Raw genomic sequence first — 27,319 nt, forward strand, 5'->3', positions numbered from 1 at the left:
ACGTACTAAATAGATCATCCCAAGGCAGCATGAAGAGTCATTTCAAACTCCCCGCTCCCTTCAATGGCTCCGCGTTAGGTCTTGCAAACTCAAATGGTGACAGGGCATGGGCAGGGAATATAAATGTGTGGGGTGGGCATGCCATGTGGGCACCTCCGGTGAGCAGGATATCACATGCCCCATTTCAGGAGGGTAGTCACCATTTAGCCCCACTTGGTATTTTCCCAGGAGGGAATGACAGCCAACTGTGGTCAGGTCTTCCGATATTTCAGGAGAGGCTTGCAAGTAACACACTTATATACCCCATCCCAATACACAGTGTGGTCCATGGGTTGCTGGTTTGAGACCTCTGCTTTATCAGCCAACAGCCAAAATCTTTGCACAACCCACAAGGCACCTCCCACACCATCAGCTCCCTTCTGCAGCCCCTGCAAATGCACCTTGCACTTGATTTTAGGAGCCATTGCCTGAATGTACCACACGCTTTCCTACCTCTGTAGCATTGCATGGGATAATTCTTCTGCCTGAAACACCTTCCTCACCCACAGCCCTTTCCCTAGAAGATTTAATTTTTAAAGCCTTCTCTAATCTCAGTGCATTGAGTTAAGCACCACACTGGCCAGAGTATTTAACACATTTTTATGATGATCTCCTTCAAGATTTGTATCACCCATTCACTGGGAACCTCTGGAAAGCAGGGACTGTATCTCTTTATTCTAAACCTTGAGGACTTATCACAGGGCTGTCAAGGAGTATGCACTCCATAAATCTTTGTGGGATGAAAGAGTGATGGATGGATGGATGAATGGATGGATAGATGGATGGATGGATGGACTCTCCAAGGCTCTCTCTTTTTGACATTCATCTGTTTGCTGTCATTTTTATGGTATTCTGTTACTTGCGTGATGACTGATCTCACCCCTTTCCTCTGCTTTTTTCTCTCTAAATCCAGTGTCTATGTAACTTCTTGGGCACTCCTTCCTGTTACCTTCTATAATAGCTATTGGACAAGTTCCCTGTTTCCTGACTTGGGCATAACACAACTCAGTTTTCTCATCTGTGCAATGGGGACGTCTTTCCACAGGGCTGTTAAGAAGACTGAGTAACAACGTGCAAAATCATCTGCACTATGCTTAGCATGGAGTAGATGCTCAGAAATAGATCTCATTTCCCTATTGAATGTAACTGACAGTTTCCCTCTTAGAACACTTTCCCCTTGTTGAAACGAGGAGAGGTTAAGAGGTCCGACAATAAAATAAGACTTCATGGGATTGAATTCCAAGTTTGCTGATTCTTAGTCTTGTGATCGTGGCTAAGTTTCTTAAACACTCTATGTCTCAATGTCCTTTATCTGTGAAGTGGGGATAATAATACTTATTTCACAGGGTTCTTGTAAGAATTAAATATGTTAATGCAAATAAAGTGCTTAGAAGAGCCCCTGACACAGGTGAGTGCTCAGTAAATGTTATTTTGGTTTTTCACTGACCCAACCCAAGAGACTCTGGGATGAGGAGTATTTTGCATTTTCATCAAGACCACTCAGGCCAGCTTCTTTCACCTTCCTTCCATCACAAATAGTGACTCCCTACTGTGTTCAAGCACCTTGCCACAGGCTGCAGAAGTCAGTAAACCCAAAGAACCAGTTTCTGCCCTTCTGGAGGTTCTAGCCTGGCCGAGAAACCAGATAAATACCCCATGAAGCTCCATGATGGAAGAAGACAGCATGCTATGGAAGCACTTAGGAAGAGGAAAGATATCTAATATAGAGAATCAGGGAAGGCTTCCTGGAGGAAGTAGCATGTGTGCAGTGATGGGAGGGGGGAATAGGAGCCAATCAAGTGACTGGGAAGCAAAACATGCCAATAGGAAGGAACAAAGTGTGCAAACGCCAAGAAAGAGATGGGATGGCTGTTGCAGGTAGAAATTCAGCATAGAAGAGAGGCCACAAACTGGCAGCTTGTGGGGTGGTTTCCTGGCAGGGGCGGGTAGGAGTGGGGGGCAGTGGCATCTGTAAAGTTTCTGAATTAGTTGCTGTGTTTAGCAACTGGAGTATTTCATGTCCAATCCCAGATTTGAGCTTCTTTTGAAAATCAGAAGGGAAGGCCGGTCTGGACTCATATTTCCACATATGGCTGCCCTCCAGTTCGCACCCCCACAAGGCTTCTTTCCTTTATGTCATCTGCTCCCCCTCGCCCAAGAGAGAGTAGGGAGGGAGGCCCGGCTGGAGATAAGGTAGAGAACTAACAGTCCCCGATTCCAATGGCTTTGCAGCCCTATCTGCATTGGATTTGTTGGGAGGCAATAGGGATCATAGAGGGGCATTAGCCATTAAAGGGTTTTACTAATAAACATTATTTGCCAAGTGCGACGGCTCACACCTGTAATCCCAGCACTTTGGGAGGCTGAGGTGGATAGAATGCTTGAGCCCAGGAATTCAAGACCAACCTGGTCAACATGGGGAGACTCCATCTCTACAAAAATACAAAAAAATTAGCCAGCAGTCCCAGCTACTTGGGAGGCTGAGGTGGGCGTATTATTTGAGCCCCAGAGCTCAAGACCTCAGTGAGTGGAGATTGTGCCACTGCTCTCCAGCCTGGGCAACAGAGCAAGACCTTGTTTCAAAAAGAAAGAATAAAAGGAAAGAAAGAAAAAGAAAGAAAGAAAGAGAGAAAGAGAGAAAGAAAGAAAGAAAGGAAGGAAAGAAAGAAAAAGAAAGAAAGAAAGAGGAGAGAAAGAGAGAAAGAGAAAGAAAGAAAGAAAGGAAGGAAGGAAGGAAGGAAGGAAGGAAGGAAAGAAAGAGAAAGAAAGAAAGAGAGAGAAAGAAAAAGAAAGAGGGAAGGAAGAAAGGAAGGAAGGAGAGAGAGAGAAAGAAGGAAGGAAGGAAAGAAAGAAAGAAAAAAAGAAAGAAAGAAAGGAAGGAAGGAAGAGAGAAAGAAACTTATTTTTTTTCCCCAAACCACAGACATCCTGAAGGAACACGAGGTGAGAGGTGAAGAACAGAAGGTCCTGTATACCTCAGTGAAACTCTCAAATAGGGATTGGTATTGGCACTTTTTCATCTATGAAATTTGACAAGAGACAGCAGAAATGCTGAGAGGTAACAACCTCCCACACAATGCACACCCTCCTCCGCGTCTTGGGTTAGCAGAGGGGAAGTCCCACGGGATCTGGATGTCCAAGAACATTAGAAAATTCTATGGTGCAAATGGCCTAGCTGCCCGCTCCCCAAGGCCACCTCCCTAATGGACATCCTGTTCCATCATGGGACCCGTGTTCTCTTGGCAGATGCAGGGTTGAAGTGGCAGCATCTGTACCAGGAGACTTGGACAGACAGGGAACAGGCCATGCCCAAAGGACAATGCCTAATTACCCAGGGGCCTCGGGAAGCAATTTTCTGTGGTTGGAGAAATTGTTTTTTGTACCTCCAGCCCAAGCACACAGCCAAATGACATGTAGGTCAAGGAGGCGTAATTATATGGAAATGGAAATGGTTTTATGTTTGGGAACTTCTAAAAACCCACCTCTGCACCCTGGGAGGAGGCACAGAGAAAGCGGTTTCCAACCTGTTCCAGCTGAGTTCAGCGGGTGAAGGTAGTTTGCTTCCTCATGACTCTGGAGGAGTTTGCTTCTTTTCTGCTTTCAGGACACGTGCCTGCGTGTCACAGAGAAAAAGAAGCAATGCCTTTTTGGCTCAGTGGCAGTGAACGTGGGTGCTGGATCCAGAGCTGATACATACCTGCTGTGTGACTTTGGGCAAGTTACTGACCTTGTCTGTGCCTCTGTTTCCTCACCTCTAAAATGAGACTGGTATTGGGGTACATAATAAGCACCATTGGAATCTTGGCCCCTGTGCCAGTCTCCATCCCATTTCACCCACCCCTCCTGCCCACTATTGTGGGCTGAAAGAAACCATTGTCTTTCAAGCTCCCTAAACAAGCCACAGTCTCTCCAGCCTCTGGGCCTTTGCCTGTGCAGTTCTCTCCTCTTCTAACACTTCTCCATACACTGTCTGGATGACTCTTGTCCATCATTCATGAACCAGCTTGTCCGGCCACCAGCGATGATAGGTTGATGTCCCCAGACTTTGCCTGTAATCTTGCCTATGACAAAACACGCTACCTTCCATTTTCCTCTGGAATACCATTTCCAAGACAGGACAGAGAAAGTGTCAGTAGAAAAAGGCAGCAGTTCTCTGCCCCACCTTAGAAACAAGAGAACATGGAAATAATAACAGCAGAGCGGCAGTCGTAGTGATGACGATGCTGATGCTGATACGTCATTCTGTAACTTTTTCTTCCAGAAGGGAAGTGATCTTTATAATAAAAATAATGGCTTCCATTTAACAATCTCTCATTATAAGCTAGAAATGGGAATACATGTTTTTAAAAATTATTAATTTTTATTTTTACTTTAAGTTCCAGAGTACACGTGCAGGATATGCAGGTTTGTTACACAGGTAAACGGCGGGTCATGGTGGTTTGCTGCATCTATCACCCCATCACCTAGGTGTTAAGCCCAGTGTACAGTAGCTATTTTTCCCAGTGCTTTCCCTCCCCCAAGTGTTTGATAAGCAATAGTCATTACAGCTCCCCTCACTTTTAAAAAAGGTGTTAATGGACTCTATGTAGGAGGGCATTTAGGATTGGGTTTAGAGACTTGCCCAAGTTTACATAGCTGGTAAGCTGAAGAGCTGAAATTTGAAGCCAGGTCTGCTAAACTCTGAGTCACTTGTTAGACTTCTTTAAGAGAAGGTGTGGAGATCATTGTTTTCACCAACACCCAGATCAGACGCAGGAGAGAACTTTTGCCCACCGGCTTGCTGGTCTACCCCGGCATGGGGGCCATTGGGTGCTCCCTAATCTAAGGTGCTCTCAGCTACCCCAGGAGAAAGAGGCTCTTCCCTGCCTGGCCAGGGTTTCCTTGAATGAATAGGACGCTCCTTGGATGGGCAGGGATGGGTTTCTTTCTTGGCAGAGGGAGCCGCAAGTGCAAAATCAAGGAAGTGTGAAGCCATGCTGTGTTTGCAGAACTGTAAAATGACAAGGCTTGGCTGGCATGTGGACCGCAGGGAAATGAGGGATGAGAATTCAAGAATCCACTGTGATAACCTCAGTGAAATTGCTTTGCAAACTCCCAAGGTTGTTGTGGGGACCTAAGGAGATGATGCATGTGAAGCGATTTTGCAGCCTGGAAAAGCATTAGGCAGATGTTAATTATCACGAGATATTTCAGAGGTAGCCTGATTGGTATCGAGAGCAAGATGGCAGGAAAGTAAAATATCTGCTAATTTCTCTTAAATCTGCATTCTCAAAAGCATTCATAGATGAAGAATTCTAATTTCATTGCTCTCATCTCCTTTTTTTTTAGATTAATAGATTGTAATAGATTTGAGAAACTAATAAAAATTCAACCAATTTCCTGGTCATTATCAATTATACAACCAGGTTTTGAGACATGGAGTAATATTTTGTTGCCTGCCTGTAAGATCACATCCAGAAAATTCTTCATGAAATTACCCTTCAGATGCATTCTGTTGTTTTTTTCCATGGTTATCCTGACCCTGGGGGCTTTGGGAGGGCAGATGTGTTTCTGTGTCGTTTAGGGCCACATTCTTAGTCCCTAGCACAGTACCCAACACACAGCAGGAACTTGGCAAATATTTGTTTAATGCAGCATCTGAGTCTAGATGTCATCATTTCACACTTGAGTCACTGCAGGGACTTCTTTGCCCTGTGTTACCGAAGCCATTCTGTCGGTGCTGAAAACTCAGTATGTGTTCCTTATTCTAGTAAAATATTACTGGTAAAATTAACTAATCCCAAATACTAATCTACTAGTAAAGAATCCAAACCTGCAGGCTAGCCAATGTTACAAGGTAAGAAACTAAAATAAGATGTGTAGTTATTGGAGAAGGCATAATTGTTCTTATCGGGTTATTTTTCAGATAATATAATCACATGCTTAGAAAACTCAAGAGAATTAACTGAAAAGTTATTAGAGCCAGCAAGAGCATCCTCAAGAGGTCCAAAGCCCAAACATATCAGTAATGGCTATTTAGAAAATAGAATGGGAAGAAGATTCCATTTACAATGTTCCTTTTTTTTAACCCTTATTTTAAGTTCAGGGGTACATCATGTGCAGGTTTGTTACATGAGTAAGCTTGTGTCACAGGGGATTTGTTGTACAGAATCTATCTTTCTTCTTTTTTTTTCTTTCTTTCCTCCCTCTCTCCCTCCCTCCCTCCCTTCCTTCTTTCCTCCCTCCCTCCTTTCTCTCTCTTTCTTTCTTTATTTTATTTCTTTCTCCCCTCCCTCCCTCCCTTCCTCCTTCCTTTATCTCTTTCTTTTTCTCTTTCTCTTTCTCTCTCTCTCCCTTCCTTCCTTCCTCCCTCCTTTCTCTCTCTCTCTTTCTTTCTTTCTCTCTGTCTTCCTTCCTTCCTTCCTTCCTTCTTTCTCTCTCTCTTTCTTTCTGTCTTCCTTCCTTCTTTCCTTCCTTCCTTTCTCTTTCTTTCTTTCTTTCTTTCTTTCTTTCTTTCTTTCTTTCTTTCTTTCTTCCTTTCTTTCTTCCTTCCTTTCCCTCCCTCCCTCCCTTCCTTCCTTCCTTTTTTCCTTTTTCTTTCTCAGAGTCTTGCTCTGTCACCCAGGGTGGAGTGCAGTAGCATGATCTTGGTTCACTGTGGCCTTGAGCTCCCAGGTTCCAGTGGTTCTCATGCCTCTGCCTCCCAAGTAGCTGGGACTACAGGCGCACACCACCATGCCCAGCTAATTTTTGTATTTTCAATACAGATGGGGTTTTGCCATGTTGGCCAGATTAGTCTCGAACTCCTGGCCTCAAGCAATTCACCCACCTCAACTTCGCAAAGAGTTAGGATTACAGGTATGAACCACTGTGCCCAGCCCCAGATCATTTCATCACCCACGTATTAAGCCTAGTACCTATTATTTTTTCAAATCCTCTCCCTCCTCCCAACCTCCATCCTCTCAGAGGCTTTAGTGTGTGTTGTTCCCCTCTACGTGTCCATGTGTTCTCATCATTTAGCTCCCACTTAGAAGGGTGAACACGCGGTATTTGGTTTTCTGTTCCTCTCTTAGTTTGCTAAGGATGATGGCCTCTTCTTTGCAGGGAATGGATGGAGCTGAAGGCCATTATCCTTAGCAAGCTAACAGAGGAACATTTACAATACTCTTAATGCCCACAACCGAGGCAGGCTGCACTTGGAGCAGAGGTGGGGAGAATGGCCTCCTTTCCAACTCTGCGCTGTGCACTGTGCCTCCTGGGACCCCAAACAGCTCTGCTTGTGTCCAGAATCTCACAAGAGCTCCCACACAACTGTTCTGCCAATTTCTGGCTCTTTTCTATGTAAAAAACAGAGATCAAATCCAGTCCACCCAATGGGAGAATTAGATGTCACCCTCATTAACAATTTCAACCCCCTCTCAGAAAAAACAGTTACTACCTGGTTTGTGGAAATATACCTTTATCTCCAATATGGACAGCTTTACCATTGTATCTCCCAAAAGTGGGTGGACCCCACATCTCTATTTCAGAAAACAGAGATTACTGCTTTCATGAAAATACTCACTTGACTGAGCTTAGAACCAAAGAACTTCCTTCCCCCAAAAATGCTATTAAAATCTTCACCTCTTGCCGCTGTTCAGCAGATGGGAGCATAGGCTCTAGCACCTGCTGCCTGGGTCTGAAGCTTGCCTTTGAGCCATTTGGTAATTTGCCATGCGCCTCAGTTTTCTCATCTGTAGAATGGAGTAAAAGCATCTACTTCATAGGGTTTGAAGGATTACGTTAGTTAATTCAGGTAATGTGTTTAAAACACTATCTAACATGTAGTAGGAACTCAATTAATGTTAATTATAATTATGGTAAATGGCTATTAGTTTAGTGTCTGTCATTAGACACTAGACATTAAGAATTCAGCAATCTTACTATCCATGTTTCAGTCATGGATACTGTGAAATGAGGGGATGTGGTGGTAGAAAGGCATGAATACAGTAACCGGCCACCGATTTGGGGCTATGCCATTATCCTGTCAAACCCACCCTATCCTCAGCATGGCTCCCCAACCAAAGACTGGGGCTGACGCTCTTCCCTTCTTGTTCCATGGTACATTGGGCTCTCTTTTCGTATATCCCATGTCAGTCTTCACAGTCATGTGATTTACCTCTGCATCTCTCCAACTAGACTCTGCCCTTCCTGAGGGTAGAAACACAGACTTATTTGCCATTGTGGCACCAGTAGCTATCATACAATTTAAAAACTAATGAACAACGGAAGGTCCTAGTAGGATTCAGAGGGGTGACTTCATTTTGGAAGTCATTCTTGCCTTCGACAGCTTCATGTCTGTATGGGAATGATGAGCCCTGGGTTTGAGATCCAAGAATATAGCTTTGGTTTTCAGTCCTGCCTACACGTAGTAGCTTGGGAGAGTCACTTAACTCTTCCAAGTTAAGTTTTAGCTCTTCTGAGCTTTCAGTTTCATAATGGATGAGCTTTTTGTGTAAATTTTAATTCACTTTGCACATTGGTCAGCACTTTATTAACATTAATGGTTATTATTGATGACTCTTTTTAAGCATTAGAGTCTGGCACATAATAGGTGGTCAATAAACATTCACTACGTGAACTGGATTTGAATTCTAAGTACTTGACTGAAATTGAGCCCACTTAAGGCTGAGAAAGGAAAACTTGGAAGGAAGGGTCTGGAAGAGGAGATTTTTTTTTCAGGGTGATTGTTCCATCACAGTATTCTTTTTAAGGAAGAGGAAACTCAATTTCCATTTTGGAGGCTAGGTGTGGGGTGAAGAGGAAATTCACCTACCTGTCCTTAAAAACAATCTCAAGTCATTAAAATGTGTGTTTGGGGAGACGGTAATGGGGATGATAGTGAGAGAATCCTCAATCAGGAAGGAAGACACAGCTCCTCAAAACAGCTGCAAAGACCATGCTGGGAGGATGAACCATACAGAGAGGTCTGTAGACACAGCATTTTTCTTGTCCTGTTCCCTGAATACCAAAGTCTGCAGCGAGCCCAATGGCAAGCACAGAACACAAGCAAGGACATGCAGGCTGGTCACATCTCAGCTCTGCTGCTCACTGGCTGAATTACCTCGGGCAGGCCACTTTACTTCTCGGAGCCTTAGTTTCCCCATATGCCAAATGTGCATGATGAAAGTACCAATGTCACAGACACTGTTGTAAAGATTAAATAAGGCAACACGGAGCAACATTTTGGTCTAGTGCTTGGCTCAGAGTAAGTACTCAAATGGTAATGGTGGTGATGATGATGATGACGACAGTTATGATCAAGACGTTGTCTTCCGTATTCTTTGAGGCTAGCATGAAGATTACATTGATGGGATTAAAAAGGTAGTCATCTATCCATCTAGTCCATCCATTCATCCATCCCTCCATCCATCTATAAATCCATCCATCCATCCATCCATCCAATACCTACCAAGCCCCCTACCATGTGCCAACGCCCACCAGGGGACACTGGAGTCAAGAGATGACATAGACTCCACGCTCACTGTCAATGGTACACAGTCTAATTCAGCATCTTTTGAATGTTCCTATGCAGAGATAAACCCTTCCTCTAGTCCCCACAGGAATTTAAATGCCTCACTCCTCACCTCCCTCACCCCATTGTAGAACTAGTCTCATTTTCTTATGATTATCAATTCTCCTTTCTACCTGAGTTTGACTTCTTGTAGGGCAAAGCCATTTCATGTGCATCTGTCTTTCCCTGCATCAGTATCCCCTGTAGTCCCTGGCACAAAGTCGGGCCTCATGAAATGAAACCTGGTCCTTAATAATGCAGCCTAAAGAGCCCATGTGAGGGTCTTATAGGAAATCCTTGTAAGTTTTTAAAAAAGGAAGTCTTCCATTGGTTAAATGTCTACTATGTGCCAAGCATTCTATGTATATTATACTACATATTCCTTTCAATAAGATGAGCACTCATCCTTATTTACGTATATGTAGAGGTTCAGATAATTTAACATACCCAGCAAGAAAGTCCAGGTGAAACTCAAATCCAGGTTTTACAGACCTTCTTTCAGGAAAAGCATTTAGAATGGCTGGAGAGGAGATAAGGCCAAAAATGTGATGGTGTAAATGGATGTGGGGTGTGTGTGTGTGTGTGTGTGTGTGTGTGTGTGTATTGTATACTTAGTCAAATTTGAGGAAGGCATGAAAATAGTAAACTCAAATTTCTATAGGAGCAAGGCAGAGAACAGAAGTGAGAGAAACACATTAGGCATAAAAAAAATCTTTGTGGTGTGGGAGGCAATAGGGAGAGGCAGGGACTGTGGTGAACTGGGATTGCACAAACTCTGTCTAGCGGAGGCTTTTGGTGACAGTTGAGAGGAGTTGTTAACATTTCTGAAGAATCATGAGAAGAGAAGTCTGAAATTGTTTTTAGAGACAGGGTCTTGCTCTGTCTTCCAGGCTCGCGTGCAATGGCCTGATCATGGCTCACTGCAGCCTTGAACTCCTGGGTTCAAGTGATCCTCCTGCCTCAGCCTCCCAAGTAGCTACAGGTGCATGCTACCAAGCCCAGTAAATTAAATATATATATTTTGTAGAGACAGGGTCTCACTATGTTGCCCAGGCTGGTTGTAGGCTCCTGGCCTCAAGTGATCCTCCTGCTTTAGTCTCTCAAAACAGATCTGGATTTTTTAAATGAGATTTCCACTGATTGGAAGGTGTTTTCTTTTTAAGGAAACCATAAACAGGCTACTCTCACATTCTGAAAGGTCTGTGTCCAGTTGGCTGTGGCTGGCAATGACCCCTAGGTCAGACTTCTTCAAGGAAAGAAATGAGAGTGGTTGAGAAGGACGTTAACCGGCATGCACCTGGCCAATATTTTGACAGAAGCATTCAGTGCTGAGAGCAATTAAAAAAAAAAGTCTTCTTATTTTCCAGAGCCATTCTTCTGTGGCCTGAAGGTCAATTTTGAGAAGATCCAAGAAGCAACCACCTCTTTCTTCCCTCTTCCACAAGCTATGTCTGCCATTTTCAAGATGTCCTTGGAATCGCCACCTTGGTCTTGGGGTCATCATTCCCCTTTTCCTGCTGGACGCTATGTTATCTGTACCGAACGCAGTCACAGTGACAATGTCCCTCTGTCATGCTGGCCAGAACTCAATCCCTTTCATTTGTCAAATGACAGTGCTGAAGGTGACCTTTTTCTTCTTGTTTGCCTCTGTCGGACAGCAGCCCAGCCCAGGCTCTTGTTTTCTCTCTGTTCAGGATTCTTGCAGCTGACAGCTGGGTCATTAGCAGGATTCGCCCACTGCCATGACCGACTGGGAGGATCGCTCTCCACTGTGCCGCGGACATTTCCCACAGCCCTCAGGAGCCGGGCACAGACGTCCTTGGTGTCTGAGGACATCATTATCCTGCTCATTTCTCTGGGCTGTCTGTATTTTCTGTGGAGACTGAAGGTGATGGTGGCTGGCATGGGAGGAGGATGAGAGAGGGTGGTTGTGAACATAACCACTGAGCTGCGCTCCTACTGCGTGCCAGGCCCTGTGCTGGGCACCCTGGTGATGCTCCCCTCTCTGCCCAGCACCTGTTGGAGCCTTCCTACTGCCATAGCCACCTTCATGCTTTTGCTACGCCCCTCTCACCTCTAGTCATTCACTCTTTTCACAGCAGCTAGAGAGACTAGTCAAAAACCGCTATTAGATCAGGTCAGCTCTTCAAGGGTGCCTGTGTCTTCTTGTAGCATAAAAGAAGTCAGATATCAATTCCTCACAATCACCCACCTAGCCCAGCCTGTGCCTATCTCTTCCCTGTCATCTCCTGCCCCTTCTCCCACATTTTCATTATACTCCAGCCTCACTGGTCTTTTGTGCCAGCTCATTCTCACCTCTGGGTTACTCTGGTGGTTCTCTCTGCCTGGCATATCCTTCTCCCTATGCCTCCCCTGGCCAATCCCACCTCATTATTCAGGTCTCTGCTCACACATCACCACTTTGGAGCACCCTTTCTTGACCACCCAGCCTAATGGAGCTCCCTATCACCTTACCCTGTATGATCTCCAAGGCACATGTCAGTATCTGAAATGGTTTTTCGTGTGCACTGACTTCCCTGCCTGCTACTTTTCTCCCTGCTTGTGCAAGGACTGCTTCGTATTTTTCTTTGCTTATCTCCCACTGCCTAGAAGGGTGCTTGATGCATGACAGGGGCTCATGCATATGAGCTAAGTGAACACAGTTGATCTTATCACCCTCACTCCCAGATGAGGAAACTGAGGCTTGAAGAAGGGGAAATTATCTGCTCACATCTTGCAGCTTGCAATGTTGCAGCCCTGAGAACCATGCCCAAATTGCCCCATCCGTAAACCACTATTACCTTCATGACATCCTCTGCTGGAGAGAAGTGGTGTTCTGGAAGGGTCGTAGGTGTGGAGGGAGGACACAAGGTGGGACCACATCCTGGGAGGGTCAGGAGTGTGGGCCCCTGATTCCTTTAAGGGCTGCCCATTCCAACCCTCCTTATGGCACCACCTTCCGGTGCTCTCTCTCCAACCACTGCCTGTTCCACCACATTCCAGGGAAGACACCGCTTTCTTTCAGGAGGCGGATGATGGTTCTTGTTAGCAACTCTGTGGAGCTGAACTGTGGTGAGGCTGGGATGCTAAAAGTTAGGCCAGGCATGGTGGCTTATGCCTGTAATCCCAGCACTTTGGGAGGCCGAGGCAGGTGGATCACAAGGTCAGGAGTTAAAGACCAGCCTGGTCAATATGGTGAAACCCCATCTCTACTAAAAATACAAAAATTAGCCAGGCGCAGTGGCAAGAGCCTGTAGTCCCAGCTACTCAGGAGGCTGAGGCAGGAGAATGACTTGAATCTGGGAGGCAGCGGTTGTAGTGAGCCGGGATCATGCCACTGCACTCCAGCCTGGGCGACAGAGTAAGATTTCATCTCAAAAAAAAAAAAAAAAAAAAAAAAGTTCAAAGCTTCAGCTAAAACAGAATCATGGCCATTCTACACATTTGGCTGCAGGATGTATGTGTGCATTGGGAGGGAGTTGGGGGGTGTGGGTATATGTGTGCATCTGTGTGTGTTTATATGTGTGCATGTCTTTGTGTGTAGTGTGTATCTGCATGTGTGTCTGTGTGTGTGCATCTCTATGTGTGCACACTGATATGTGCTTCTGTGTGCCTATATGTATGTGTGTGTCTCTGCATGTCGTGTGTGTCTGCATGTGTGTCTGTGTGGGTTTGCATCTGTGTGTCTGTGTGTACAATGCCTGTGTGTGTCTCTGTGTGTCTGAGGAGAGTTTCCAGGTTGAAATGATGAGGCTGATCACTTGCTTTGCACTTAGCTGAAAATAAGAAACGTCTGTGGCTGAAAAACAATTCCCCCAGCTCTATCTGTGTTTACCAAACAAGCAGGGAAAGAAAAGAAGTCACTAGTGGACACATTAGTTCATACTCTGTAGAATGTGTTGTCTCAACTCAGGGTCAATTTACCTACTTTTATAAGGCACTGACCTCCTGTTTCACTCTGCTTGCATTCCAGACACTCCGGCCTTCTTGCTGTCCTGTATGTAGGCACTGGTACCCTCCTGCCACCGGGCCATGGCACAGACTGCTCCCTTTGCCCCCTCCATTCCATTCTTCCCTTCTGTGTCCTTCAGATTTCAACCACTCCTCCTTGAGGGGAGCTTCCCTTGAGTTCTTTTGTGTGGGTCAAGTTCTTCAGTGATAAACTCTCACAGCACCAAGTAGCTCTCTTTCATGACATTTTCCCAGTTGAACTTTTACATTTATTTGGATATCTGATCATGCCGGTCTTCCCCCTGTGTGTGTGTTGTGTGTAAATGCCACAAGGGCAAAAAATGGGTCATTTTGGCTCACCACATAGCTAGCATGGTGCCTGGTACCTAGCAATCCCAGGCCCACAATGGATGGATGGATGTGTGGTCAGACGGATAAATGAATGGATGGGTGGATGGATGGATGATGTATGGACAGATGTATGCATGTGTGTATGTATGAATGGATGGATGGATAAATGAATCAATGAATGCAGGTGCATTGTCTGATTGTGCACTGTGGTTCTCTTCTCATCCCTCTTTGCCATGAGGCAAAATGAAAACACACAATTGAGGTTAAAATTCCTGGCTTCCTCTCAATGCAGTGCAGTGGGTCATGACCTTCACTTAAGAAAAGCACAAGCAATTCTGTTTCCACTTTATAGAAAAACAAAGATCTTGGGTCACCCATACAGCAAAATTCCCTCCCTTTGATTTGTACTAGGATTCAAGGTAGTCACCTCCTTCTCACGCCTGACCCTGCCAACTTTAAATTTCCCTTGGTAGAGGTGGAGGCAGGAGGGTTACTCATGCTGCCGCCATGGTCAAAGCACACGGGATTTGGAATCCCAGAGATCTGAGGTCAAGGCCCAGCTCTGCTGCTAATTAGGTATGCACCCCTGGGGAACTTTCTTGCCCTCTCAGCCTCAGTTTTTCCATCAAGGGCGTGGTAGACCAGGTGCAGTGTCTTGTGCCTGTAATCCTAGAGCTTTGGGGGACTGAGACAGGAAGATTACTTAAGGCCAGGAAATTGAGGCTAGCCTGGGCAACATAGTGAGACCCTCATCTCTAAATTAAATATAGTTTTTAAACAGGGCATTGTATTAGAACAGTGTTCCTAGACTTTAGTGATTGTCTTACTGCAAAGGATTGAATGTATTCCCCATTTTTTGAAGTCCTAACCCACAATGTGAAGGGATTAGGAGGTGGGGCGTTTGGGAATTGATTAGGTCCTGAGATGGAGTCCTCATGAATGGGATTAGTGGCTTCATAAAAGGAACCCCAGAGGGCTCTCTTATTCTCTTTCCCCGGAGAGAGGATACAACGAGAAGTCAGGAGTCTGTAACCTGGAAGAGGGCCTTCCCCAGAGCCTGATTGTTCTGGAGTCCTGATCTCAGACTTCCAGCTTCCAGAACTGCGAGGAGTCGATTTCTGTGGTATATAAGCCTCCTAGCCTATGGTACTTTGTTACAGAAGCCCAAACAGACTAAGTGATTTTACCCATTTTGTGATTTTTGTGGCATTCTTATGTCACCAGTACTATCATTTATTTTATTTATTTATTTTTTTTGAGACAGAGTTTCGCTCTTGTTACCCAGGCTGGAGTGCAATGGCGCGATCTCGGCTCACCGCAGCCTCCGCCTCCTGGGTTCAGGCAATTCTCCTGCCTCAGCCTCCTGAGTAGCTGGGATTACAGGCACGTGCCACCGTGCCCAGCTGATTTTTTGTATTTTTAGTCGAGACGGAGTTTCACCATGTTGACCAGGATGGCCTCGATCTCTTGACCTCATGATCCACCCGCCTCGACCTCCCAAAGTGCTGGGATTACAGGCGTGAGCCACCGCGCCCAGCAAGTACTATCATTTATTTAGCATTTTGTTTGCAAGTGATTTGCCTTTTCTTCCTTAAATTTATACTTTATATAATTGTGCTGCCCAATATAAGTGTGAGTGACATACGCAATTGAAATTTTCCTAGTAGCTACATTAATAAAGTAAAAGGAAGCAGGAGAAGTTAATTTTAACAATATAGTTTATTTAACTATGTACATCCAAAATGTAATTTATGTAAATTATTGGTGAGATATTTAACTTTTTGTCATGCTAAATCTTCAAAATCTGATGTGCATTTCACGCTTCCAGCACATATCCCTATGGATGATAATTTTTCATTGGAAGTCTCTGACCTCTATTTAGATGTCATAAAATGTATGATTGAAAGAGTAGATTCACATGCTCAAGTTGTTCCAAGCATACAATTATTTTCTACTAACTGAATTGAGTATGGGATTTTAGTTGTAAATTAATTGAACTGAAATGAAATGAAATAAAAAATTCAGTTCTACAGTTGCACTAGTCAAATGTCAAACGTTCAGTAGCTGCATGTGGCTAGTGGTTATACTATTGGATGGCACAACCACCCCAGATCACAAGTCAGCCTCCCTTTTCCATTGTAAACAGAAGGTAACCTTAAACAGAAATACAATGACAATCCAAGAGTTACATTAAACTCCAGCTAGGTATTGCTGCTTGCCAGTGTCTGAGCCCAGGGTCTGCTCTGTGCCTATTCAAAAGGGAGATTTAAACTGAGTGCAGCGGCATGTTCCTGCAGTACTAGGTACTCAGGAGGCTGAGATGGGAGGATCACTTGAGTCCAGGAGTTCAAGGCTGCAGTGAGCTCTGAGTGAGCCACTGCACTCCAGCATGGGCAACAGAGTGATCCCCTGTCTCAAAAAAAAAGGAGATTTAAAGGGTGCTAAAGATACACCAGCACCAAGCTGAGACTTTCCCTTTGATGGAATCAGAAAGATTAAGATAGCTGAAAAGAGATTCAATGCTACAGACTTGTACCACCTAAAATAATCCTATATACCAACAAAACAAAACAAAAATATCTAGGCAATCACTCTGAGCTCTAAAATCTCCCACCCTCTTTTTCTCTTACTCTTATTCTTTTGCTTCCGTCTAAGAGACTGCTAGCAGTGTGATTTCGTGAAAACTGATCTGAGATGGGAAAAGGAAGTTCTGGTTAAGACTGCTTTCTGTATTAGTCCGTTCTCACACTGCTATAAAGACATACCTGAAGCAGGTAATTTATAATGGAAAGAGGTTTAATTGACTTGCAGTTCCACATGGCTGGGGAGGCCTCAGGAAACTTACAATCACAGTGGAAGGTGAAGGGGAAGCAAAGACCTACTTCACATGGCGGCAGGAAAGAGTGAGCCAGTAAGAACAGGAAAAACTGCCTTATAAAACCATCAGATCTCATGAGAACTCACTTGCTTCATCAGAAAAGCACGGGGGAAACTGCCCCCTTAATCCAATAATTTCCCTCTAGGTCTCTCCCTAAACACCTGGGGATTACAATTCAAGAGGAGTTTTGGGTGGAGACACAAACCTCAACCATATCACATTCCTAGCTCTGCAGATTCCTCATTTTGTAAAATGGGAATGTCTGGACTCAGAAAACACAGCAGTCATTACTGCTCACACCTGTAATTCCAGTACTTCGGGAAGCTGAGGTGGGCTGATCACCTGAGACCAGGAGTTCAAGACCAACCTGGCCAACATGGTGAAACCCCATCTTTTCTAAAAATACAAAAAATTAGCTGGACATGGTAGCATATGGCTGTAATTCCACCTACTTGGGAGGCTGAGGCAGAAGAATTGCTTGAACCTGGGAGGGAGCTTGCAGTGAGCTGAAATCACACCACTGCACTCCACACTCCAGCCTGGGTGACACAGTAGGACTCTGTCTTAAAACAAAAAGTTAAATAAATTAATGCATTTGAAGTGTTTTGAAGAATTCCTGGCACATTGTAATGGCTAATACCAGACATTGTGCCCCATGTAGCACTGAATTATCTCATTTCAGCCGCACCATAAACCCTGTGAGAAAGATTCTTATACCCATTCTGCAGATAGGAATGCTGAGGCTCAGAAAGGGTGAAATCACTTGCTAGAGACCCATTAATAGGAAACCACAAGAACGGACTTTGAACCCAGGTCTGGGGACCACAGAACCTACATCTTGATACACCATTCTGGCTGGTTCTAAGGACTTTTCCTATTCCAAAAAAATGGTGGATTTGTGTTTCAAGACATTCTTAGCATGCAATTTGTGGTATTTTTTGTAGTTCTTTATTCCAGCTTATGCCAAATCCCTGGCTTCATGGGTTGGCATGCTTTTCCAGTTTAGCCACATATTTCTCTCTGTCTCCATCCCTGTTATTCCTCAATCCTCCCTCTAGATTCTTGTTTTTTCTTTTTTCTCCACCTGCTGTGACCCCATTGGTGTTTATTGGCGCTTCTTGCAGCTTTCCCAACCCCTGGGTTTGTGAATTGGCCGCGTGGTGGACCATTATCAAGCCCGCAGATATGTTTGGTTTGGCTCACAAAGTGCTGGCTCACATAGTGTTTTTTAAATTTTTGAATTAGTTGCCAACATGTGAAACAACGGACATTTCATATAAAAATCCGGATTTTTAGATTTTTTGAACAGCTTGGCAACACGGAACCACTGGCTGGGAAGCGAGTGGCAGTGGCACGTTCCAGCTCCCTCGGTCCCCATCTTTCCTGTTGTGGTCACTCCCGCCTCTCTCGACCTGGTCTGAATGTTGGTTATCCTTGAGGAGCGTGTGCTGCTGTTTACGTATAAGAAAGCTGAGAAGCAGTACTGAATACTGCCCTGTCATTTCTTCACTGTGTGACCGTGGGGAAGTATCTCAAAGTTCTCAACTGAAAAATGGGTATAATGTCTACATGTCTCAAGGAATCATCAAAGAATCATCATAAGTTAAATGAGGCCAGGCACAGTGGCTCACACCTGTAATTCCAGTGCTTTGGGAAGCCGAGGTGGGTGATCACTTGAGGCTGGGAGTTTGAGACTAGCCTGGCCAACATGGTGAAACCCCATCTCTACTTAAAACACAAAAAATTAGCCTGGCATGGTGGCTCATGGCCGTAATTCCAGCTGTTCGAAGGGCTGAGGCAGGAGAATTGCTTGAACCTGGGAGGTGGAGCTTGCAGTGAGCTGAAATCACACCACTGCACTCCACACTCCAGCCTGGGTGACACAGTGAGACTGTCTCAAAAATAAAATAAAATAAAAAGTTAAAAGGGTTAATGAATTTGAAGTGGTTCGAAGAATTCCTAGTACATAGCAAGCGCTAAAAGCGTGTTAGCAATTATTAGGGGGAATAGTCCGTTCTGTTTTGTTTGTTTGGTACATTTGTCTCTAAAACTGCGAGAAAATAAGAGTTGAAGAGAACCACACGCTTTCAGAAAAGCAGCAGAGAAGCATGATTCTTTGGGTAACTGAAGCATTTCTGAAACACTAGATGACTTTGTTCATTTACGTTATCTAACTGCTCCTTTTATATGTTTGAATTCGAGACACCTGGCCACTATCATTTCATGGTGCCCCCTGCAGAGCTGGCATCGGCTATCACCATTTGCCAATATGTTTCAGATCCACATGGAGGTTCAACGGCAGGACCCTTTCTGTTCATGATTCTGACGGCAGTATCCAGGAGAACCTTGCTGGTGGTGCTTGTCGGTCTCTGCCAGTCGTAGCTGAAGGCCGTTTCATGTTCTGCACTGATATTATTTTTGGGAGTTTCTCTGAATCACAGGCAACTCTTTTAGGGGAAGAAATTCCCTAGGTTTATGATGGAATTGATCACTTAATCCATTGGATCATTCTCTTCCAGTTTGCCAGGGCATGTTGTTTCATTTCCATTTTGAGTGAAACTGTGTATTCATGGAAAAGGCCTATCCACAGAGTGATGTGTGGCTATAGGGCATTTACGAGGCTTGAGCACATGGACGGGTTAGACTATAAGACAATGCGAGTTACTGTTTGCTGAGCTCCTACGATGTGTGAGGCACTGTGAGAAACCTTTGCATATTTTATTTCTAGTCACCACAGCAATCAATCCAGGGCACAGTCTTACTCTATGTGAGGGGAACACGTGCCAAGAATAGTGCTAAGCATTCTTATAACTGCATTTAATCCTCAAAGCAACCCAATGAGAGAGGTATTGTTATTATTCCATCTCACAGCTGAAGAAACTGAGACTCAGAGAAGGAGAGAAACTTGCCCAAGGTCACAGATTAGCAGTCAGGGAAGCAGGATTCAAACCCAGTCAGTTTGACTTGAGAGACCACATGGCTTAACTGCTGAACTCAACTGCCCACTTTCTTGCAGATGGGAGAACTGGGGCTCAGAGAGGTGAAGTCTTATACCTGCGATCCACAGCAAACATGGTTAAGATACAGGATTTAAATCCATGTCCAGTTCCAAAGCAATGTATTTGACACTTAACCTCACAAATCAAAACTGACATGATTGTTACAGAAACTAAGCAGGAGCGAAAACTACAAAGCCAGCCCAGGTAGCCTCCAGCATAGCTACATCATCGGTCTATGCTCATGTCCTGTCTATGGGGCCACGTCTCCAACTACAGCAACATAGGCTGAACCGGGCTCTCCTGGGCCTTTGAGAGATCCATTAAGAGTAACTTGGCCAAGGTCACGCAGTGAGTTACTGCCAGAGGAAACCTGGAATGATGAAGTGCTCTTTTTCTCACTGCTAGAACAGGAGTCCTATGGTCAAATGTGCCTAAGGATGAGTCATGCAGGTTACAGAGGTCAATTAGGCATGCCATTAGGGACTGTTCAGAATTGGAGTGCCTATGTACTTTTGAAAGGGGCAGCCAACCAAGAAATTATGATTCAAATGCACAGTGGAATACAATACAGCTGTATAAAAGAATGATAAAGCTTTATATATACCATGATGGGTGATTAAGATATTAAGTGAAAAAAGAGTAAATGTAGGACAGTGTGTATAATGTGCTCATTTTGGGGACAGTGAAAAAAAGGGAGCATTGAAATCCGTAATTCATATTTGGTCTTATATGCGTGAAGATACCCGGAAAGAATGCATAAGAAACTAAGGCACTAATAACAGTAGTTACCTCTGTGGTGGTAGGTTTGAGAAATGGTGAACAGGAGAAAGTGATGGAAGAAAGACTTTCCAATGTGTCTCTTTTTATATTTTCAGGCTTTTAAATCAGATGAATAGCATGATCTATTTAATGCAAAAAAGAAAGGAAAAATAAAATAAAGCAAGCAGCTATTCCTCAGCTCCAGAAAATTGCTGCCTTCTGGGCATGTACATCTAATGTCAATTATTCTGGTGTTTTTAAGGGAACTTGGAAATTTGTTTAAAAAATTTTTAAATTTCAAATTATTCACTAATAAAAATAGAATGGTTTTTTACATACTAACCATGTATCCTGCAAACATGCTAAAGTCACTTATTAGTTCTTAGGAGTTTTTTTGGTGTAGAATCTTTGTGATTTTCTAGGAAGGCCATTGTGTCATCTGTGAACTGAAACGACTTAATTTCTTCCTTTCTGTATACATTTTATTTCTTTTTCTTGCCTTATTGCACTGGCTAGGACTTCCAGCATGATGTTTAATAGGAGTGGTGAGAGCAATCATCCTTGCCTTGTTCTAGATCTTAGGGAAAATTATTCAGTTTTTCATCATTAATTGTGTTGTAAGATGTAAGTGACCTATAGATCACTTAACCTATAGGTTAAAGAAGTTCTTTTTCTGTTCCTGGTTTGATGAGTTTTTATCACAAATAGATGTTGAATTTTGTCAAATGCTTTTTCTGCATCTATTGAGATTGATCTTACGGCTTTTCTTTTAGCTTGTTAATATGGTGAGTTATAGTGAGTGATTTTCACGTGTTGAACCAGTGTTGTATTCCTGGGATTAACTCAAGTTGATTTTGATGTGTTATCCCTCTTTATTATCACTGGATTAGATTTGCTAGTATTTTGTCGATGATTTTTGTGTCTATGTCCACGAGAAACATGGGGCTGTAGTTTTCTTTTCTTGTAATGTCTTTGTCCAGCTTTGATAAAGCTGCTGTCATAAAATGAGTTAGTATTTTTTCCTAAGTTTTAAATGACGAAAAAATAACTTATAGAGTGCTTACTGTGTTCCAGGCATTGTGTTCAGTGCTTAACCCACTAATCTTCACAGCAACCCTACGAAGTGTAGACCATTCTTAAAATCACCCCCAATTTAAAGATGGGAAAGCTGAGGCACAGGCTGGTTAAAGTCACTTGCCCAAGGTCACATAACTTTTAAGAAGCAAAGCCAGGACTCAGACTCCAGAGGTCCAGCTCCAGAGTGTGTCCTTTTAACCTGTTTACTCCATTTTCTCTCATTAAAGATGTTTGTAAGGTAAAGAAAACACATCTGCAGGGCTAAGCCCAGCTTACAGGTTACCAGTTTTCTACTTCTAGCTAAAAACAATGGTAACTGCCATGCCTCAGGCTTGCTTGCTTACTATCTGCCAGGCCACAGACTCATCATCTGCCTTCATCTTGCACCAACCGTCAAAGGCAGATGTTACAGATGTTATCATCCTCACTTGGCAGTGGTGGGGATGCTCCCTTCTGCTGGGCAGCATGCAGTTTCCAGCTATCATCTCTTTCCTCACCTTGTCTTTCTGCACATCCATGGCACTCTTTGGAAGGTAAATTTTTTTTCATCTCTCAAATCTCAGTTTAATTTCACGCTGCTCCTTCCTTATCAGGCTGGCTCACCCATCCTTCCTCTCACTGTCTTTCCCCAGGGGCTCAAGCTCATCATTTTCTTCTGCACTGCTGTCTCTTTTGCACTGCCTCATTCCTGTTGGCCCAGTGAATGTCCCAATCCTTCCTTTTTGGCTCCGCTGACTTATTTTGTGTGTCTCCAGAAGTGAGAAACATCTTGCTTACTTAAAAAGGAGGAGGAAAGAGGGAAAGCTTTAGGAACAGGTGGGACACCAATTTTCTCCATGGAGCACAGAAATGAGGGACCAAGTTTAGTTCAAACTACTTCCCGGCCATAATGAAGGCAAAGCCATGCAATGAAATGTGTTTGCATGCTGGCTTGACTGTGCGACCATAGATAAGATGCTTGGTTTTTCTGACTCTCAGTTTGTTCATGCAAGATGAATTTGAAGGTAGAGGCGTGGCAGGAATTATGTGCAATAATATAGGTGACAGAGATCTGGTGTAGAGAAGGCAGTGAGTGAGGAGTAAGTGCTTTCCTCACACCAGGCACTGTGCTAAATCATGTTTACATAGATGACCCTATTTAATACATACCACCTGTGTAGGCAACAGGTACTACTGTTACCCCCATTTGCAGATGGGGGAAATTGTGGTAAAGTGATGTGAAGAGTTCTTAAGTGGCAAAGCTGTACCCATATTTCACATTAGAATTCCTTTGATCCTACACCAACCAGTTAAAAATTAGACTGGAGCAATCCCCTAGCTCTTCCTCCCAACCTAGAGATTGCAGGTAGTCAGAGACATCTGCTACTTTCCTGTGATACTAGCTCTCCTGTTGCCAAACATTCAGGCTCTCCTCATCCATCCCTCTGTTCCCACCCACATCTCCAACCACTACTGTGAGAATTTGGGAAACTTGGGGTGAGTCCACTGCCAGGAACAGTGATTCAATTAAAATCTCAGTTTTCAACAATATGAGCAAGGCCTGCGGTCTGTTACTCCACACCCAGCAAAGCTGTGTCTCCCAGTCAGTGGTGGAGTAAATAAGAGTTTGCTAATTGCTGGGGGTGGGGAGGGGAGGTGATGGGTGGGGACTACTGTGGTGAGCTCAACACGGGGAGTTAACTGCTGACCTGAGTGCTTTCTTCTGTGTACCTCTCAGTCCCTCCTTCGGTCACGGGTAGGGCTGGGCAGGCAGACCTCACCTCCTTACAACTTAATGGGCTTCATGCTAACTATGACTGCAGTGGCGCAGTGTCAATCAATGAATGTCAGGCACCAAGGTGAGCGTTTCACTTGTGCTGTCATCTCCAGCAACATCCTTTCTTCTCAGCACCACTCCGGGGATAGCTACTCTCCTAGTTCCCATTTAACAGATGTGGAAACTGAGGCACAGAGACATGAAAGGCCTGCAACTTAACCCCAGCAGAATCTAGATTAACACTCACTCTTCATTGCCAGGACATACTGCATTGTCAGAAATGGCTTTAAGAGAAAGACTTAAATAATTCGCCTTTGAACCAGCCTTGTGGGCTGTTAAAACTGCTAACAGATCAAGACTTTTGAATAGTCCTGGTACCCAGTCATTCTTCTCTAGGTTACTTGGTCCTTACCCATCCATCTGCTGCGCTTCCATTTGGGAGCTCCTGAAACTCAGAGGCTGCACCCTGGAAGTTTTTGTGTTCTTTTGACACCCAGTTAATATTTGGCTTGTCACAGGAGGTCAAAACTATTAGCTGAGGGTATGACATCAACAACAGCCAAATCCTAACCCTAGCTTCATGCTTTTAAGTTCTCAAGCTCTGGACTAAGCCTGAGGCTAGCACAGTGCTTGGCATACAGTATATGTCAATGCTGTGTGTCAGAAAGGCCCTAGCTGGCATAGGAGTTGGGATGTGAGGTGTAATATGTTGGCTTCCATTTTGAGGTCTTTGAAGGTCTAAGCTTTTCCTCATTCTCTTCATCCTCATATCCCTGCTTTGAACTCTTGAAGGGTCAACCTCTGCTTGTCTTTGTCTCTGTCCCTTAAATGGTTTCATTAGAAAAGCCTGGGACAGTGAGTGAGTAAGTGGCTACCTTAGCAGAGGAGGTGCAAGGGTGGATGGGTTGTGGCGGGGGGAGGGCGGGGATGCATTCTGATGGGAAGGCTGTTGGGGAAAGAGGTTCTGACACTTTTCCGGTTCAGCAAGCATCACCAAATAATCAACCTTCTCAAAAACCCATTTCCCAAAACAGTGCTCTGGGGAGAGCATCTCAGAAGGGCTGAAGGGGGGAGGTGGAACCTGGACGGAAATCAATCCCAGCTCAAGGTAATTACAGGACATGTGCTACCACCCCAGCAGGGCAAATCAGAGGCTGAGCTTCTCTCCTAGGGCAGCCGGAGTGATTAGTTAGGAATAAAAGCCTCATCACTCACTGGGGGAGAGAGGATCTCACATTAGTAAACTTGCGCTTTCTCATGCCTGCCAAATTTGGGAGGGGGGATTTATTGAAATAATCTCATCTGGGGCCCTGGCTGCCAAGTTGAATGTTTTGGAAAGGAAATCTCAGCCAGGCTCTCAGAAATTCAGCTCCCAAGTTCCCAGGATCGCAGGATGCTAAGGTTCGCAGACTAAGAGATGCCTGGAGAGATGATGCTGAGATTTTAGACTGTACATTGGATTTTTTTTCTCTCTCTCTCTTTGCTTCTTTCAGTTCCTCTCTCCTCTCTGCATAATGATCTTTAGGAATCTACCCGCCACGGAGACTGTCTGCAAGGGGTGTCCACCCAAAGCTAGAGACTTTGGAAAAAAACCTTTCTCTCTCTTTTGCTCTCTCTTGCACACAGCCCAGGCAAGCACCCCCTCCTTCTCAGCAGCCAGCTCTCCTCAGGAATTCAGCACAAGTCTCAGCCATACTTTAGAGAGGACATTAAGATGTGGGACCAGCCAGACATCCACAGCAGCTATGAGCTGCCCAGGGTGGGTTGACCTGGAGGCCAAGCCAGGGGTCCAGGCATGTCCTCAAGGAGACTGTGACCCCCTGAGGTGGCAGCCGCCGCAGGCAGCCCAGTGTGTCTCTGCACCCTTCCCCTGGCCAGTGCACGGTCCCAGAGCCAACCCCTGATTCTCGTTAGCTAGCTGGAAGACCCTTTTCTGGCTAGGCATCCTTGCTCCATCCCAGTGTCCCTTGAGCAAGAGAGCGCCCAATGTCAGGGTCTCCAGCTTCATCTCGTGTCAGGAAGGGACAAGCAGAGGGGCAGAGGTGCCCCAAGTGGGGTGGACTTGCAGGGGCCATAGGAGAAAGGAAGCCTTCTGTCCAGAACATGTAGTCTAGTGAAATACACACACAGCCCTCTTCGCCCCCACCCCATGAAAGTCATCCCGCCCCATGAAAGTCATCCCGCCCCATGAAAGCCATCCCCTCCAGACGCGCGCACAAGTGCACCCTCGAATCCACGTTCACACACCAAGCCCATCGCCTGCCGTCACACTAATGAAACATACACACACACACACACACACACGCGCGCGCGCGCGCACGGTCTTCACCCCCACTCCCCTGCCAGGGCACCAGCAACTTCCTTTCCCCCCGCCCGCCTAGAAATCTCCGCAGTTGCCCTTAAAGCTTAAACTTTTTCCGAGGAGGGCGCCAGGGAACACACGGGGAGGACTGGGGCTTCTGGGCAGGGTGGCCCGGCAGTTGGGGTTCCTGGCTTCCCTCCCTCTCCCCCACGCCCCTCACCTGGTAAACCGAGGCACAGCAAGAGGCTGTAGTAGACCACGGGCACGAAACCCAAGCCGCAGGCCGAGCTGGGGGACCACCAGGACAGCGAGCTGTTGGCTGCGAGGTGGGCGTGCGTGTGCTCCATGAGCGCGCCCCTCGCTCCCCTCGCCGCTTCGCGCCCGGCCTGCCAGCCCGACTCTGCTCGCCGGCTAGGTGGTGACGGCGGCGGAGGCAGCAGCTGGAGCAGCAACGCCTCTCTCCCCGCAGGACTGGCTCCTACCCTTGGCCGAGATCCCCTGTGCTCGCTCTGCACCTGCCCGCCTGGAGTCCCGGCTCAGCCCTCCCGCAGGGCGCGGGGCGCGGGGCGCAGGGTGCGGGGCCTCGGGAGGGGCTCCCGGAGCCCGTCTGTGCGCCTCCCACCTCGGACCCGCTCCACTCCCGCCTGAAAGCCGGGGGGCTGGGACGCCGCTCTCCGCAGCCAATCACCGGCTGCCTAGACGCGGAGTGTGTGTGGGGTGGGGGGGATGCGGGAGAGGAGGGGTCCCAGCCGCCTCGCCTGGCTCCAGTTTCAGGGGGAGAAGATGCAGTTAGACCTGGGAACCCCAAAAGAAGACCGGGGTGGAGAACAGGCTACCCCCATCTCCAGCCCCGCGCGAGGGGCGTGGTGTGGGTGGGATCTGCCTCTCCCGCAGCGGTTCCTCACTCCTCCAGCATGTCCTCAGTTTGCCTTTCTCCGCTCTCCTCGCAGCCGCCTCTCTTACCCCTCGCCAGTGCTTCCAGTCCATCTCCAGTTAGAGGATTCTACACCTAGGGCAAAGAACGGGGAAGGGGTGGGGCTGTTGGAGCAGCGAGGATGCTAAAGGGTTGTCGGTTTTCCTGGACTAGGGGAGACAAGCTTGCTGACTCTGGAAAGAGGGGTGCGTGCATCCCTGAGCTTGCATGTGGCCGCCGGTGGACTGTCCCCTAACTGGAGTGCATTGGAAGAGGATACAGACTGGCTAAGAGACGCCCCTCCAGCATGCAGCCCTTCAGTCAGGCATAAGGATGTTGCAGCCACTCAAACACGCACTCGCCCACGCTCACACAAAGACACACAAAACCCAGGCATGCGGTGTATTCATACGCTCACTCAGGCACACGGATGCCCTCCCTCTCCACGCCCAGACCCGTGAAAACACGCAGGCATCCTCATCACCGTGCACAAGGCCACACTCGCAGGGCACTCCAAACATACACAAACGCACGCGGGGTTATGGGGGATGGTCTAGAGTGCTTGAAGGTTGTGTGAAGGGTAGCTTTGGTACAGCAGGTGGGATCCAAGCAATGTGTGGGTGGGTGGTCTTTTCTCCTCAGGGCAGGCAGGTGGAAGGTTTCCAGTGTGGCCATTACAGACTTGGGAAGAGAGAGACAGAGAGACAGAGAGACGGAGAGAGAGAGAGAGAGAGAGAGAGAGAGAGAGAGAGAGAGAGAGAG

The 27,319-nt window shown here is 45.9% G+C and overlaps 1 protein-coding gene across 1 annotated transcript in view; it reads right to left on the minus strand.

The window, feature by feature from the left end:
* The window catches only part of GPR139 (G protein-coupled receptor 139), a 45,617-nt gene extending 19,438 nt beyond the window's left edge, over nt 1-26,179 (minus strand). The window contains exon 1 of the mRNA XM_032242844.1: nt 25,865-26,179. Coding sequence (XP_032098735.1) covers nt 25,865-25,991 — 127 coding nt within the window. The 5' untranslated portion in view covers nt 25,992-26,179. The remainder of the gene's footprint in view (nt 1-25,864) is intronic.
* Nucleotides 26,180-27,319: the final 1,140 nt, after the last annotated feature.

This window comes from Sapajus apella, unplaced genomic scaffold (assembly GCF_009761245.1).
Source record: "Sapajus apella isolate SASKATOON/1434 unplaced genomic scaffold, GSC_monkey_1.0 scaffold51, whole genome shotgun sequence".
Lineage (NCBI taxonomy): Eukaryota > Metazoa > Chordata > Mammalia > Primates > Cebidae > Sapajus > Sapajus apella.